The sequence below is a fragment of the Anolis sagrei genome, chromosome X (genome assembly GCF_037176765.1).
Source record: "Anolis sagrei isolate rAnoSag1 chromosome X, rAnoSag1.mat, whole genome shotgun sequence".
In the NCBI taxonomy this organism is placed as follows: domain Eukaryota; kingdom Metazoa; phylum Chordata; class Lepidosauria; order Squamata; family Dactyloidae; genus Anolis; species Anolis sagrei.
Genome location: NC_090034.1, coordinates 29,329,942 through 29,345,736, shown reverse-complemented (window position 1 = coordinate 29,345,736; position 15,795 = coordinate 29,329,942). Strand labels below are relative to the sequence as shown.

The 15,795-nt window shown below is 45.3% G+C and overlaps 1 protein-coding gene across 1 annotated transcript; it reads left to right on the top strand.

The window, feature by feature from the left end:
- The first annotated feature begins 5,428 nt into the window (after positions 1–5,428).
- On the top strand, positions 5,429–14,496 carry ANGPTL4 (angiopoietin like 4). Its single transcript, XM_060786142.2, has 7 exons — positions 5,429–5,693; positions 6,943–7,053; positions 7,626–7,761; positions 11,330–11,443; positions 12,358–12,456; positions 12,551–12,808; positions 13,298–14,496. Exons 1-7 carry the CDS (start codon positions 5,478–5,480, stop codon positions 13,495–13,497), a joined length of 1,134 nt encoding a protein of 377 aa, XP_060642125.2. The 5' UTR covers positions 5,429–5,477; the 3' UTR covers positions 13,498–14,496.
- The last annotated feature ends 1,299 nt before the right edge of the window (positions 14,497–15,795 follow it).

Sequence of the window (15,795 nt, the reverse complement as noted above, 5' to 3'; positions counted from 1 at the left end):
CTGCATGGAGCGCTGTTACCTTCCCGCCGGAGCGGTACCTATTGATCTACATTTGCATGTTTTCAAACTGCTAGGTTGGCAGAAGCTGGGGCTGACAGCGGGAGCTCACGCCGCTCCCCGGATTTGAATCTGCAACCTTTCGGACAACAAATTCAGCAGCTCAGTGCTTTAACCCACTGCGCCACCAGGGGCTCCATATTTTATATTATGATATAATAATTATATTATATTATTATTATAATTGTTATATATTATTATAATTTTATATATTATGTAATATTACACTAGATTATATTCTATTATATATTTATCATTATTTTATATTATTATGTTCTATTGCGTGTTATATAGTATTATTACATTACATTACTAGATCATATGTGGTGAGATGTATTCCACACTGGGCATGCATATTCAGCAGCGGAGTAGCAAAGCACAAGGACAGATGTCTTCACTGTGTCTGGTTGTGATCCCCAGGTTGTGCCAGTCAGCTTTCATATGATATTATTTCTAGTGCCCACTTGTTGCTTGATAGTCAAGCAGTGCTTCTTGTAAGTCAGAGCATGGTCGAGAGAAACTCCCAGGTATTTTGGTGTGCTGCAATGCTCCCATGGGATTCCTTCCCAGGTAATCCTCAGAGCTCGAGATGCTTGTTCTTCATGTGAAAATAATAATAATAATAATAATAATAATAATAATCCTTTATTTATACCCCGCTACCATCTCCCGAAGGACTCGGTGCGGCTTACAAGAGGCCGAGCCCAAATACATCAGTAAAAACAACAACAATACAACAATAAATAAACTCATAAACAAGCAGTAAACATTAACAATAACACCACGATGCATTAAAAGAACCTATGGCAGGGCCAAATGTAATAATTAAAATTGTTAAAAAAATGCTGGGCATTACCAGGTGAAATAGGATAGGTATTTTGGAGATAGGTGGGGCGTGCAGACAATCCTAAATCTCTAATAAAGTGCATTCGGGACAAATTGCTTGGAGTTTCCTTATTCTGGGAAGGCACACTGGAACAACCATGTTTTCAAGCTCCTCCTAAAGACTGCCAGTGTTGGGGCATGCCTGATGTCCTTGGGGAGTGAGTTCCAGAGTTGAGGGGCTACCACCGAGAAAGCCCTATCCCTCGTCCCCACCAATCGCGCTTGCGATGCAGGTGGGATCGCAAGCAGGGCCTCTCCAGATGATTGAAGAGATCGTGTGGGTTCGTATACAGAAATGCGGTCACGCAGGTAGGCGGGTCCCAAATCATTTAGGGCTTTGTAGGTAAGCACCTGCACCTTGAATTGGGTCCGGGAAATGAATGGTGGCCAATGGAGCTCCTTAAACAGGAGGGTTGACCTCTCTTTGTAAGGAGCCCCAGTTAACATCCTGGCCGGCGCCCGTTGGACCAACTTAAATTTCCGAGCCGTCTTCAAGGGCAGCCCCACGTAGAGTGCATTACAGTAGTCCAATCTGGAGGTGACTAAGGCATGGACCACCCTGACCGCCTTCATGAGATACGGTCACAGTTGGCGCACGAGTCATAATTGTGCAAAGGCCCTCCCGGCCACCACCGACGCCTGAGCTTCAAGCGTCAGTGATGAGTCCAGGAGGACTGTGGACCTGTGACTTCAGGGGGAGTGCAACCCCGTCCAGCACACATCTGCGTTTCAGATGTATTAGGAATCCTAAAAGTTCAGAGAGCTTCTGTTCAACCATTTCAAAGCTCCGTGCTTGGGCAGTGATGGCATGATCATCAGCATAAATGAAACTCTGTCCCTTCTGGCAGTGGCTGATCATTTGTGTGAATGTTAAACCCTGATGGAGCAAGCACACTCCCCTGAGGCAGGCCGTTCTTCTGTTTTCGCCATCTGCTTCTCTGGCCCTGGCACTCAACAAAAAAGCTCCTGTTTTGTAGCAGCTTTCCTATGAAGTGGGTGAAGTGGTAGTCCTTCGTGATATTATACATTTTTCTCAGGAGGAGGTGATGATTTACAGTGTCATAAGCTGCTGACAGGTCTATGAAGACAGCTCCTGTAATCTACTGCCTTTGAAAACCAACTTCTATGTGCTGAGTCACGTTCAGCATTTGTGATGTGCAACCAGCAATGAAAGGACATCTCCAGCCCACCCCTCATTCGGATATCTGCCAGCATGCCAATGCCTTAAATCAATAAATTGCTTCCTAAGTTCTACAAAGACACTTGCAGGAACACCTCAGCAAGTGAGAGTCCAAAAGTGGCAGGCTAAAATCTGGAACCTTAATCCATGGCTGATACTGGATGAGAGACTCTCTCCTGGGCACACATAAGACTGGGTGACTTGGAAAGTGCTGAACAGGCTGCGCTCTGGCACCATGAGATGCAGAGCCTCCCTTAAGAAATGGGGCCACAAAGTGGAGTCCACAACATGCAAGTATGGAGAAGAGCAATGCACAGACCACTGGCTACAATGCAGCCTGAGCCCTGCCACATGCACATTGGAGGACCTTCCCACAGCGATATCAGAGGCACTCCACGTGACCAGCTTCTGGTCAAATGCAATCTAGTATTATGCCAAGTTGTTTAACTTTGTTTGTGTTCTTTTTAAAAATACATTATCATTGTACCCTCATTTCGTTTCCGACATGATAAATAAAATAAATTAGTAGATCATATCATATATAAGTATTAGTTTATATTACTATATTACATATATTATTATTTCAGAATATATCTTTTCAAAAAAGGTCTTGTTGACACACTTCATTCCTTGGCTTTTGGCTTTCCAAGTTGGCTCTCTGTACAACTTCCTTTTAATTAAACCTTGGGGGTTGGACTAGATGACCTTGAGGGGCCCCATTCCAGCCCTGAAAGCCTGTCTTGCCTTGGGGAGTCACCCAGGACTAGCTTCCCAGCATCTCTAGCATTGAGACAGAGCCTTTCAGGGAAAAGTGAGTCACCTTGTGAAGGAAGCCAAATGGCCTCTGAAACTTCTTTTAATTGTTTAAATTCTTTCAATCGGTTCTATTACTATTAATATGGATTGTGCAGAATGGAGTTGGACTGGATGACCTCTGTGGTCCCTTCCAACTAGAATGTTGTTGTTAATGATTTTATGCCTGGCAGAAGAGGGGCAGACTAGATGGCCTTTAGTGGTCCTTTACAACTCTATTATTATTATTATTATTATTATTATTATTATTATTATTATTATTAAGCAGAGGCTGGGTGGCCATGCATTGTGCCTTCATAACTGAAGGTGGTTGGACTGGATGACCTTTGGGGTCCTTTCCATCTCTAGGATTCTATTATTATTATTATTATTATTATTATTATTATTATTTTACTGACACAAAAACACAGTCTGTTGCAGCAAATGAGACATATATGCTGGATTTTGTATCACAAAATCACAAGTCCAATGATGCGTGCAGATCCAAGTAAAGTGGCCTTTTGCAGGTGACAGATCATGATTTTGTGAACGTTTATGGTTTCCAAATGCCGGCTGAGATCTTTTGGCATGGTACCCAGTGTGCCGATGACCACTGGGGCCATCTGTACTGGTTTATGCCAGAGTCTTTGCAATTCGATTTTGAGGTCCTGATAACAGCTGAGTTTTTCCTGTTGTTTTTCCTCAATGTGACTGTTACCTGGTATGGTGACATCAAAAATCTAAACTTTTTTCTTTTCCACAATCGTGATATCTGGTGACTGGATGGACTTTGGGGGTCCTTTCCACCTCTAGGATTCTATTATTATTATTATTATTGACACAAAAGTACAATATGTCATAGCAAACGAGATCTATATGCTGGATTTCGTATCACAAAATCACAAGTTGAACACTTCCCAAGCGTCTAGGACTGTGTGATGTATTTTCGAATGATGCGTGCAGATCCAAGTAAGGTGGCCTTTTGCAGTTGACAGATCGTGATTTTGTCAATGTTTATTAAAAGATTATTATTATTATCATTACTATTATTTACTATTCATTCATTCATTGTGTCTTATTTCATGGCCAAAGGGGGATTGGACTGGATGGTCCTTGGGAGTCCCTTCTATTATTATTTCTATTATTATTATTACTATTATTATTATTATTATTGACCCACTCATTCATTCATTAATTGTGTCTCTATGACTGAATGTGGTTGGACTGGATGACATTTGGGGGTCCCTTCCATCTCTAGGATTCTATTATTTTAATTAATTAATTCATTCATTGTGTCTCTATGGCTAGAGGGTTGGGCTGGATGACCCTTAGGGGTCCCTTTCATATCTAGGGTTCATTTATTCACTCGTTCATTGTGTCTCCATGGCCGAATGGGTTGGACCTTTGGGGTCCCTTGCATCTATAGCAGTGTTTCTCAACCTGGGGGTCGGGACCCCTGAGGGAGTCGTGAGGGGGTGTCAGAGGGGTCACCAAAGACCACTAGAAAACGCAATATTTTCTGTTGGTCATGGGGGTTCTGTGTGGGAAGTTTGGCCCAATTCTATTGTTGGTGGGGTTCTGAATGCTCTTTGATTGTAAGTGAACTATAAATCCTAGCAGCTACAACTCCCAAATGTCAAGGTCTATTTTCCCCAAACTCCACCAGTGTTCACATTTGGGCATATTGAGTATTTGTGCCAAGTTTGGTCCAGATGCATAATTGTTTGAGTCCACAGTGCTCTCTGGATGTAGGTGAACTACAACTCCAAAACTCAAAGTCAATGCCCACCAAACCCTTCCAGTATTTTCTGTTGCTCATGGGAGTTCTTTGTGCCAAGTGTGGTTCAATTCCATTATTGGTGGAGTTCAAAATGCTCTTTGATAGTAGGTGAACTATAAATCCCAGCAACTACAACTCTCAAATGACAAAAATCAACCCGCCACATCACCAGTATTCAAATGTGGGCGTATTGGATATTTGTGTCAAGTTTGGTCTAGTGAATGAAAATACATCCTACATATCAGATATTTACATTACAATTCATAACAATAACAAAATGACAGTTATGAAGTAGCAACAAAAATAATTTTCTGATTGGAGGTCACCACATGATGAGGAACTGTATTAAGGGGTCGTAGCATTAGGAGAGTTGAGAACCACTGATCTATAGGATTCTATTATTTTTATTTCTATTCTTGAATTCATTCATTCATTCATTGGGTCTTTATGGCTGAAAGGGGGTTGGACTGGATGGCCCTTGGGGGTCTCTTCCAAGCCTAGGATTCTCTTATTATGACTCAGGATTCTGGGTGGATTCATGCATTCCTTGTATCTTCTTGGGTGACCTTTGGCCCCCTTTCCTAGGCTAGGGGGGAGCTAGTCCTCAGGAAGTCCCTGTTTGTTTGCCTGGAGGAAAAAGAGGAAGGAGGGAGGAAAGACAGAAAGAAAGAAGAAGGAGGAGGAGGAGGAGGAAGGGAGGGAGGGAGTGGCTGCTGCTGCTGCTATAAAGGGCTTTGCGTCCCAGGCCCTGCTCCACAAAGGCAGGCAGGCAGGCAGGCAGGCATGCAGGGCGGCTGGGCAGCAGGGCTTGTGTGGGCGCTGCTTCTCTCTTCCTCTTCCTCTTCCTCTTCCCCTCGGAAGGGGGCCTCCTGGGAGGAAGTGAACGTGCTGGCCCATGGGCTGCTCCAGCTGGGCAGGGGCCTCAAGGAGCACGTGGAGCGCACCCGGGGCCAGATCCAGGACCTGGCCCAGCGCCTCGACGCCCTCCGCCCCCAACAGGTGGGTACACCCCTGCACTCTGCACACGCTCAGGGGGCGCAAGGGTCTTCAAGTGGGGTGGGAAAGGCACTCTGCACACCATTGGAGGTTGCAAGGGCCTTAGAATAAAGTGGGGAAAGCACTTTGCACAGGCGAAAAGTCCTAGGAGAAGCTGGAAGTGGGGAAAGGCACTCTGCACATGATCAGAGGTTGCAAGAGGCTTAGGGTAGGGAGTGCACTCTACATGCTTAGACGTAGCACAAGCTTAGGATGGGATGGGAAAGGCACTCTGCACATGATCAGAGGTTGCAAGAGGCTTAGGGTAGGGAGTGCACTCTACATGCTTAGACGTAGCACAAGCTTAGGATGGGATGGGAAAGGCACTCTGCACATGATCAGAGGTTGCAAGAGGCTTAGGCTGTGATGGGGAGAGCACTCTGTACATGCTTAGACGTAGCACAGGCTTAGGATGGGGTGGGAAAGGCACTCTGCACATGATCAGAGGTTGCAAGAGGCTTAAGCTGGGGTGGGGAGAGCACTCTGTACATGCTTAGATGTAGCACAGGCTTAGGGTCGGGTGGGAAAAGCACTCTGCACATGATCAGAGGTTGTAAGAGCCCTAGGATGAGGAGGAGCTGGAAATGGAGAAAACACTCTGCATGTGCTCAGGGAGCGCAAGAATCTTAGAATAGGATACGAAAGGCACTCTGCACATGATCAGAGTCTGGAAAAGTCTTAGGGTGGGGAGGAACTGAAAGTGATAAAGCACTTTGCACAGGCTCAGAGGTTTCAAGAGTGGGAAAGGCACTCTGCACATGGTCAGGGGCCACACAGGGTGGGGAAAGCACTCTTATCTTAAAATGTTGTGGGGCAGGGCACTCTGCACATGCTCAGAGGTTGCAAAGTCTTCCAATGGGGTGGGGAAAGCACTCTGCACATGCTTAGATGTAGCACAGGCTTAGGATGGGATGGGAAAGGCACTCTGCACATGGTCAGAGATTGCAAGAGGCTTAGGATGGGGTGGGGAAAACACCCCATTGATGCAACAAAGGCTTCTCCCCTTTGTGCTGACAGGTCAGGACTTTGTCCTTACAGCAGCTGTAGGATCTGTCCTATTAATCATTACGGCATCAAGAAGAAGCCCTTTGAATCCCTCCCTCCCTCCCTCCCTCCCTCCCTTAGAAGAGAATGGAGTGTCCATAATAATAATAATAATAATAATAATAATAATAATAGTAATAATGATGCCTGAACGATCTTCCTTTTGCAGAGCCTGGTGAGCCGCCAGAGTGCCAAGATCGAGGAGCTCTCCCAGAAGCTCAAGCAGCAGCAGTACCGCATGGACAAGCAGAACCTGCAGATTAAGAGCCTCCAGAGCAAGGTACTCTGTTCATGCCCCAGGGCACCCTTTCCCCCTTTAAAAATGCATAGGGACAATTGGAAGCGGAGCCCAAGAACACCCTGTGCCACGATCGTTGGCGCTAATGGAGTGCTCATTGTTGTTTTGGAGGGACACGTGAAGCACACCTGATCACGCATGACGGGATGCATGCAAACTAATGGCTTGGCTCCGGCCCAGGCCTGGCTTTGGTATTCGGCTGTAAATAAATAAATATGTCTCCCTTGCATAAGCCAAGGGCAGGTGTGGCTGGGTTGCTCAGCAAGCAAGCCTATTGGTTGATAAATGTAAATCAACATTATTATTATTATTATTATTATTACATTATTATTATTATTATTATTGATGGTTTCTCCTCTGTCCATCTGGAGGGTCCTTTAGTAGCATCAGCATGGAGAAGATGCTGGAAGGGGGCTCCATTGATGTTGAAGAGGGACGTACTGATTGTTGCTTCTCCTCCTCCTCCCCTGTCCATCCGGAGGGTCCTTGAGCGGTATGGGCACAGAGGTGATGGGTTTCCTCCTTCATCCTCCTCCTCCTCCTCATTCCCATAGGTCAACCTGCTCCTTCCATTCCACCTCAAGGGGGGACATGTCATTGATGCCGGGGAGGGCGGCCTGCATCGACCCGCCAACCACAGCAGAGAAGGAGGAGGACCCGCGACAACGGCCAAAGCCTCCGAAGCTTCCAGTGAGTCACTGCTTCCCGTTAACTCTGGGATTTTAAAAATAATCACTATCATTTATTTATTTAATCACTTGATACATCCGTCGTATCCATCTACCTGGCACGTATCTTAAACTCGGGCTTGTTTTTGGGGTGAGGCTTATATAAATAATAATAATAATAATAATAATAATAATAATAATCTTTATTTATATCAAAAGGTAAAGGTTTCCCCTGACTCTGACTCTGGGGGGTTGGTTCTCATCTCCATTTCTAAGCCGAAGAGCCGGCGTTGTCCGTAGACACCTCCAAGGTCATGTGGTCGGCATGACTGCATGGAGCGCAGTTACGTTCCTGCAGAAGTGGTACCTATTGATCTACTCAAATTTGCATGCTTTTGAACTGCTAGGTTGGCAGAAGCTGGGGCTACCAGCGGGAGCTCACGCCACTCCCCGGATTCAAACCGCCGACCTTTTGGTCAGCGAGTTCAGCAGCTCAGCGCTTTAACCTGATGCACCACCTTAATTATATACTACCCTATTATTTAATAATAACAACGTAATTAAACAGTAATTTAATAACAACAATAATTTAATAACAATGTACTAATATCAAAGTAGTAATACCAACTTAATAATACAATAAAATAATAAAATAATAATAAAATACTAAGAATTTAATAAGAAGGTGGTAATAATAATACCTACCTGACTGCCTTGAATCTTGGGCTTGTTAAATACTGTAATATAATACAATTATAATGCTATAATAAATATATTTATAACATAATAACCCAGGAACAAATATCGTATTACATTGTATTTATTATTCACATGAGAGCCTTGAATCTTGGGCTTGTTAAAGTGTAATATATTATAATAATATAATAATATGATAAAGTTATACTTTCATAAATATATTTATAATATAATATAATATAGCATAATACAATATATAATAATATAATATAATAATCCAGGAACAATCGTAATACATAGTATGATGGCCTTGAATCTTGGGGTTGTTATTGGAGGAAGAGACTGGGAAACCCAGAGCGGATGCTTCTGTGGCTTCCAATGGAGCGAATGAATGGGGAAGGAGGAGGTCTGTCTCTCCTTTCCTTTGGGCCTGGGCCAAGTAGGGGAAAGGGCATGCCTCCTCCGCCTCCTCCTCCTCCTCCTTCTCTGGCACCGCTCCAAGTCGGGCAAAGGCCAGCCAGCGCGCTCCCCCTGCGAGGCGGCGGGCGGAAGCAGGAATTTACATCTTCCCAAAGCCCCTGGAGGAGCATCCTCACCAAGAAAGGCTTTGTGAGAACTGGCTTGGGGGTTTACACTTGGAAGAGACCCCAAAGGTCATCTAGTCCAACCCCCTTTACTCTGCCAGGCAGGAATAACACAATCAAAGCACCCCTGACAGATGGGCATCCAGCCCCTGCTTAATAGTAGTAATAATAATAATAATAGTAATAATGGGGTTGCTTTGAGTTTTCTGAGCTGTTTGGCCATATTGCAGAAGCATTCTCTCCTGACGTTTCGCCTGCATCTATGACAGGCATCCTCAGAGGTTGTGAGGTCTGTTGAAAACTAGGCAAGTGGTGTGTGTGTGTATACACACACACACACACACACACACATACATATATAGATCTGGAATAATGTCTATGGTGGGAGAAAGAACTCTTGCCTGCTTGAGGCAAGTGTGCATTTTGCTATTGGCCACCTTGATTAGCACTGAATAGCCTTGTAGCTTCAAAGTCTGGCTGTTGCTGCCTGGGGGGAATCATTTGTTGGGAGGTGTTAGTTGGCCCTGATGGTTTCGTCTGGAATTCCCCTGTTTTCTATGTGTTTCTCTTTATTTACTATCTTTATTCTGGTGCTTTTAAATATTGGTGGCCAGATTTTGTTCATTTTCATGGTTTCCTTCTTTCTGTTGAAATTGTCCACATGTTTGTGGATTTCAGTGGCTTCTCTGTGTAGTCAGACATGGTGGTTGTGAGAGTGGTTCAGCATTTCTGTGTTCTCCAATAATATGCTGTGTCCAGGTTGGTTCATCAGGTGCTCTGCTATAGCCGACTTCTCCGGTTGAATTATTCTGCAGTGCTCGAGAATCAGGACAGTAAATAAAGAACAAGACCCAGAAAACTGGGAATTCCAGACAGATCGTAAGATCATGCTGTAATCCAACACCAAGGCTTTCCCTTCCCTTTTGCTGCGAGGAAGAGATCACGTCCTCGGCCAGAGGGGAGGAGGAGGAGGAGGAGGATGACGAGGATGATGCAAGTCATGTTAGGAATTAGAGGAAAGGTCATGTTGACGCTGAGTCCAAAGGAAAGACTTTGGAAAGAGCTTGATGGCAAAACCCATGGCAGAGTCCTACCTTCCTTCCTTCCTTCCTTCCTTCCTTCCTTCCTTCCTTCCTTCCTTCCTTCCTTCCTTCCTTCCTTCTTTCTCCAAAGGTCTGAAGGCTGTTTAGAAAATAAAAAATTGAGGTCTCTGGAGCTCCACTCTTCTCTCCTTCCTCCAGATGCTAAGGCAGTTTAGAAACTATAAAATGTCAGCCTCTGGAGCTCCACTTTTCTCTCCTCCCTCCAAAGGCCCTTAAAGCAGATTAGAAACTATACAATGGATGCCTCTGGAGCGCCACTCTTCTCTCTTTCCACTAAAGGCCCTCAAAACAGCATTAAAACTACAAAATGGAGGCCTTTGGAGTGCCAATCTTCTCTCTTCCCTCCTTCCTCTGAAGGCCCTTAAGGCAGTTTCAAAACTATAAAATGGAGGCCTCGGCAGCTTCATATTTCTCTCCTCCTACCTTCCTCTGAAGGCGAAAGCAATTTAAACACTGCAGAGTTGAGGTCTGTCTCTGGAGCTCCACTCGTCTCCCTCCGTCCTTCAAAGGCTGTTTCAACACTACAGAATGGAAGCCTGTCTCTGGAGCTCCACTCTTCTTTCCTTCCTCGGACGGCCCTTAAGGCTATTTCAGCACTACAAGATAGAGGCCTCTGGAGCTCCATTCTTCCCTCCTTCCTCTGAAGGCCCTTAAGGCAGCTGGTTGCTGTGAGTTTAAGACTGTTTACAAGACCTAGAATGGAGTTCTTTGGAGAAAGGAGGGACGATCCAAGATCCAAGGCCTCCGTTCCAGGTTTTGTTAAACTGCCTTAAGGGCCTTTGGAGGGAGGAGAGAAAAGTGGAGCACCATAGGCCTCCATTTTGTAGTTTTAATGCTGTTTTTAGGGTCTTTAGTGGAAAGAGAGAAGAGCGGAGCTGCAGAGGCATCTATTGTATAGTTTCTAAACTGTCTTAAGGGGCTTTGGAGGAAGGAGAGAAGAGTGGAGCTCCAGACACAAGTCTCCATTTGAAGGAAGGAAGGAAGGAAGGAAGGAAGGAAGGAAGGAAGGAAGGAAGGAAGTGAGAATCAGCCTCAAATATGACTATTACGCAAGGAACACAAAAACACCCAGAAAGTGCAATGATCAGTTGGTTTCCTTCGGGTCACCGTAGGTCAAAAATGACCTGCCACAAGAGCAGGACGAATGCCTGGGCTTCGGTTCATGGATGTGTTTATTTTCCTTTCTTCTCTTCCTTCCCTTCCGCAGACTTCCCTTCTGGCTGCCACCAGATCTTCCTGGACGGAGGGCAAAGCAGCGGCGTCTTCCACATCCAGCCTCCGGGATCCCAACCCTTTGAAGTCTTCTGCGACTTGACTCCAGGTATGTATGTATATAGAGAATTTATATAATGTATATGGAGACGAGAGGGAGAGACAAAGAGTGACAGGAGGTGGTGGTGTGGTTCAAGTTCTGAGTTTGAATCGGCCCTCAGATTACAGTTTGAGCTGGCTTTTATTTGGGGTAAGATTGTGTTTGCTGGTGTTTCCCTATATTTTTACTTAATCTGTATTGGTTTTAATAATCTGTAAACTGCTTTGGGAGGGGAGGCAACACAAAATTGTAAACAACGTTTCCTCCTCTCTTCTAATTCTACCTCCTCCTTCCCTCCTCCTTTTCTTCCTCTTCTTTTTCTTCTACTCTTCTTAATCTTTTTTCTCCTTTTTTCTCCCCTTTCTTCATTTACTCTTCTCCCTCTTGTTGTACTTCTTTTTCTTCTTTTATTTCTTAATGTTTTTCTTCCTCCTCTTTTCTTTCTCCTTCTCTTCTTCCTTTCTTCTTCTTAATCTTCTTCCTCCTCTTCGTTTTGTCTTCTTCCTCATCCTCTTTCTTTTCCTTTTCTTATTTTTCTTTTTCTTAATCTTCCTCCTCCTCTTCTCTTCTTCCTTTTCTTCTTTTTAATCTTGCTCATCCATTTCTCTTTCTTCTTCCCTTCTTCCTTTTCTTCTTAATCTGCTTCCCCTCCTCTTCTACCTCTTCTTTCTTCTTCTTTTTGCTTTTCTTCTTAATCTTCTTCCTCTTCTTCTCCTTCTCTTCTTCCTCATCCTCTTCTTTCCTTTTCTTCTTTTACTTCCTCGTAATCGTCTTCCTCCTTTTCCTCCTCCTGCTTTTTTTCCTTTCCTTCTTTTACTTCCTCTTAATCTTCCTCCTCCTCCTTTCTTCTTCCTTTTCTTCTCTTCTTCTTCAATGCCCACGGATCCAAATAGAACTCTTTCCCCATTATTTAATCTTTCCAGGCAGCGGAGGCTGGACAGTGATCCAGAGGCGCCTGGACGGCTCGGTGGACTTTGACCGGCTGTGGGAGGAATACCGGGATGGTTTTGGGAACTTGACTGGTAAGGGGGGGTCATATGGGAGGGGGGTGTCTCTCGGATGCCTCTTCCCTTTGACTGAGCCTGTCCTTCTCCTTCTTTCCTTCCTCCCTCGCAGGAGAGTTCTGGCTGGGGCTGGAGCGCGTGCGTCAGGCAGTGGCGGGCGGCCCCTTTCGGCTGCAAGTGGAGCTACAGGACTGGGAGGGGGGCTCCCACCAGGAGGAGTTCCTGGCCGCCCCCCTGGCCCAGGAAGCCCATGCCTACGCCCTGCGCCAACTTCCCCAAGGTCCCAGTGCCCCCCCAGCCCTGCCCTTCTCCACCCGGGACCGAGACCACGACCTCCGCCCAGATGCCAACTGTGCAAAGCACCTCTCTGGTAAGAAACAGGGAGCCCCATTCCATCTCTCTCCCTCCCTGCGTGGGGGGCTTTCCTAGAGTTCGAAGGGGACCCCAAAGGCCATCCAGTCCAACCTCCCCAAGATAGATGGATAGATAGATACATGGAGAGTTAGATACCTAGGTAGATAGATACATGGATGGATGGATAGAGACATGGATGGATGGATGGATGGATGGATGGGTGGGTGGGTAGGTGGGTGGGTGGGTGGGTAGATAGATAGATAGATAGATAGATAGATAGATAGAATCTTAGAGTAGGAAGGGAGCCCCAAAGACCATCCAGTCCACACACCTCTTTCTACCATTGAAATCCACAACACAAGCCCTCCCAACAGATGACCTCAGCCTCCGAGACCTCAGAAGGTTCATGGAGGGATCAGTCTATAGAACCAAGGTCTCCTGTCGAAACTGGCAGTGGCCCCCAAAGGCCACCCAGCCCATCCCTTTCCCTGTGCTTCCTCTGCAGGCGGCTGGTGGTTCGGGGCCTGTGGGCAGGCCAATCTGAACGGGAAGTACTTCCGCTCACTGCCCCGCCAGCGGCACGAGAGGAAGCAGGGCATCTTCTGGAAGACCTGGAAGGGGCGCTACTACCCGCTGCGCGCCACCACCATGAAGGTCCGGCCAGCGGAGGAGGCGGTGGAGGAGGAGGAGGCCTTGGCGCCCTAAAGGTCTGGCTCATGACCCTCCTCGCCTTTTTTGCCAGGGGATCAATGAAGTTTGGAGGGATGAAGATGGTCTCTTTTGAGAATCCGGCGCTGAGCGCCACTGAGTGCAGGTCCGGGTGTGGATCTGTATCCTTGGAACTGGCCTCCTGTGTGATCTGTTATTACTTCATCGCATAATCGTCGCACCTCACCCTTTTTGGGGGGGGGGGGAGACAAAAGGGTATTCGTTTTCCTTGCATAATAGTGACACCCGTATTGGGTGCCGATTCTCCCTTCCTTTCTTTGAAGGCATGGCAAAAGGACAACATGGAGCTCCACTCTTCTCTCCTCCCTCCTCCTGTCTCTGGAACTCTAATCTTCTGTCCTCCACCCTTCCTCCAAAAGCCTTAAGGCAGTTTAAAAACTACAAAATGGAGGCCTGTCTCTGCTTCTCTCCCTCCTTTCTTCCTCCGAAGGCCTTAAAGGAGTTTAAATACTACAAAATTCAGGCCTCTCTCTGGAGCTCTACTTCTCTCCTCCCTCTTTCCTCTGAAGGAACCCAAGGCAGTTTACAAAACCTGTAATTGATTTCTTTGGAGGAAGGAAGGACAATTCAAGTCCCATAGGCCTCCATTCCAGGTTAAGGGCCTTCGGAGGAAGGAGGGAGGAAAGAAGAACGGAGCCATGATCTTCCATTTCTGTGTTGAGAAACTTGATTTGGTTTCCTTTCTCCTCGTCTCTGTGTGTATTTTTCGGTCATATTGACTTATTACTTATTTGTTTTGTTTTTGTACATAATTGTCATGCTGGTTTTTAAAGAGTTGTTTTTATTCTTTTAAAAAAATAATTTTTAAAAGGTCTTGGAAAAATGGGAGTATTGGTGAATATTGTGGTTGTTGTAACTTATGAAAGGTTTGCCTTGGAGCAAAGTGGAGCACAGTGACCTTTCTGGCTCCCTTTGCTTCTGTTGACGTCTGTGGCTTGATTTCTTTTGTAAATTGATTAAAAATTAATAAATTAAGCCTTGCTTTTGTTGTGATTCAATGTCAGGCAATGTCTGCTATATCTTTTGGATGGAGATTCCTTGCCCCTTTGAACTTTTGCTTTCCTAAGCAACCGAGATGCCATATAACATTATTTATTTATTTACAGTATTTATATTCCGCCCTTCTCACCCCGAAGGGGACTCAGGGCAGATCACAGAACACATATACAACAAAAATTCAATGCCGCTATACTCTGACAGCACAGACACAGTGCACAGATAGAGGTATCTAGGCTTTTCCCCATCTTTGGCATCTTGGGGGTTGTGCTTGATTCCGGCTGCGGGGGAGGGGGGCGGTGATGTCACTCCATCCTTCATGCCGAAGAGCCCTGGTCACAGACTTGCTTCTTTTGGTCAATCGCTGGCATTTTTTCTGGTATTCCTTATGGTGCCATTGAAATACCTCTCCGCGTTAGCAGTACCTATTTATCTACTCAGTTGTTTTTGATATGCTAGGTGGGCAGTGAGCTGGGCTGAAGGTCGGGCACTCACCCCAGACCCGGGCTTTGAACTGCCAACCTTTTGATTGGCAAGATTTATTGCAGCTGGTGGTTAACCTGTTGTGCTATTATTATTGGAGAGTCCATATAACTCAGAGGAAACATGCCTAGGATGATGATGATGATGATAGATTCCATTATTATTATTATAGCCTCCATATGGCCATGTTCTAGAGGCATTATTATTATTATTATTATTATTATTATTATTTTTTTTTTTCAGAGGAACCATGCATATGATGATGATGATACATTCCATCATCATTATTATTAGGGATTCCATACAATTCAGAGAAAAAGTGCCTAGGTGCATAGTAGTAGTAGTAGTAGTAGTAATAATAATAATAATAATAATACACCATATAATTTAGAGGAAACATGCCTAAGAACATAATACTAAAATAATAATTATTTCCATATTATTATTATTATTATTATTATGACCATACAACTCAGAGGAAACATGCATGGGATGATTATGAGAGTAAGGTAAAGGTAAAGGTAAAGGTAGTACCCTGACATTAAGTCCAATCATGTCTGACTCTGGGGTGTGGTGCTCATCTCCATTTCTAAGCCGAAGAGCCAGCGTTGTCCGTAGACACCTCCAAGGTCATGTAGCCGGCATGACTGCATGGAGCGCCGTTACCTTCCCGCCAGAGCGGTACCTATTAATCTACTCACATTTGCATGTTTTCGAACTGCTAGGTTGGCAGAAGCTAGGGCTGACAGCGGAAGCTCACGCCGCTCCCCGGAATCGAACCTGCGACCTTTCGAT

Coding starts and splice junctions, on each gene's coding strand:
- ANGPTL4 (XM_060786142.2), top strand. CDS start 5,478: ATGCAGGGCGGCTGGGCAGCAGGGCTTGTGTGGGCGCTGCTTCTCTCT. Junction 5,694..6,942: donor ACGCCCTCCGCCCCCAACAG/GTGGGTACACCC, acceptor TTCCTTTTGCAG/AGCCTGGTGAGCCGCCAGAG. Junction 7,762..11,329: donor CAAAGCCTCCGAAGCTTCCA/GTGAGTCACTGC, acceptor TCCCTTCCGCAG/ACTTCCCTTCTGGCTGCCAC.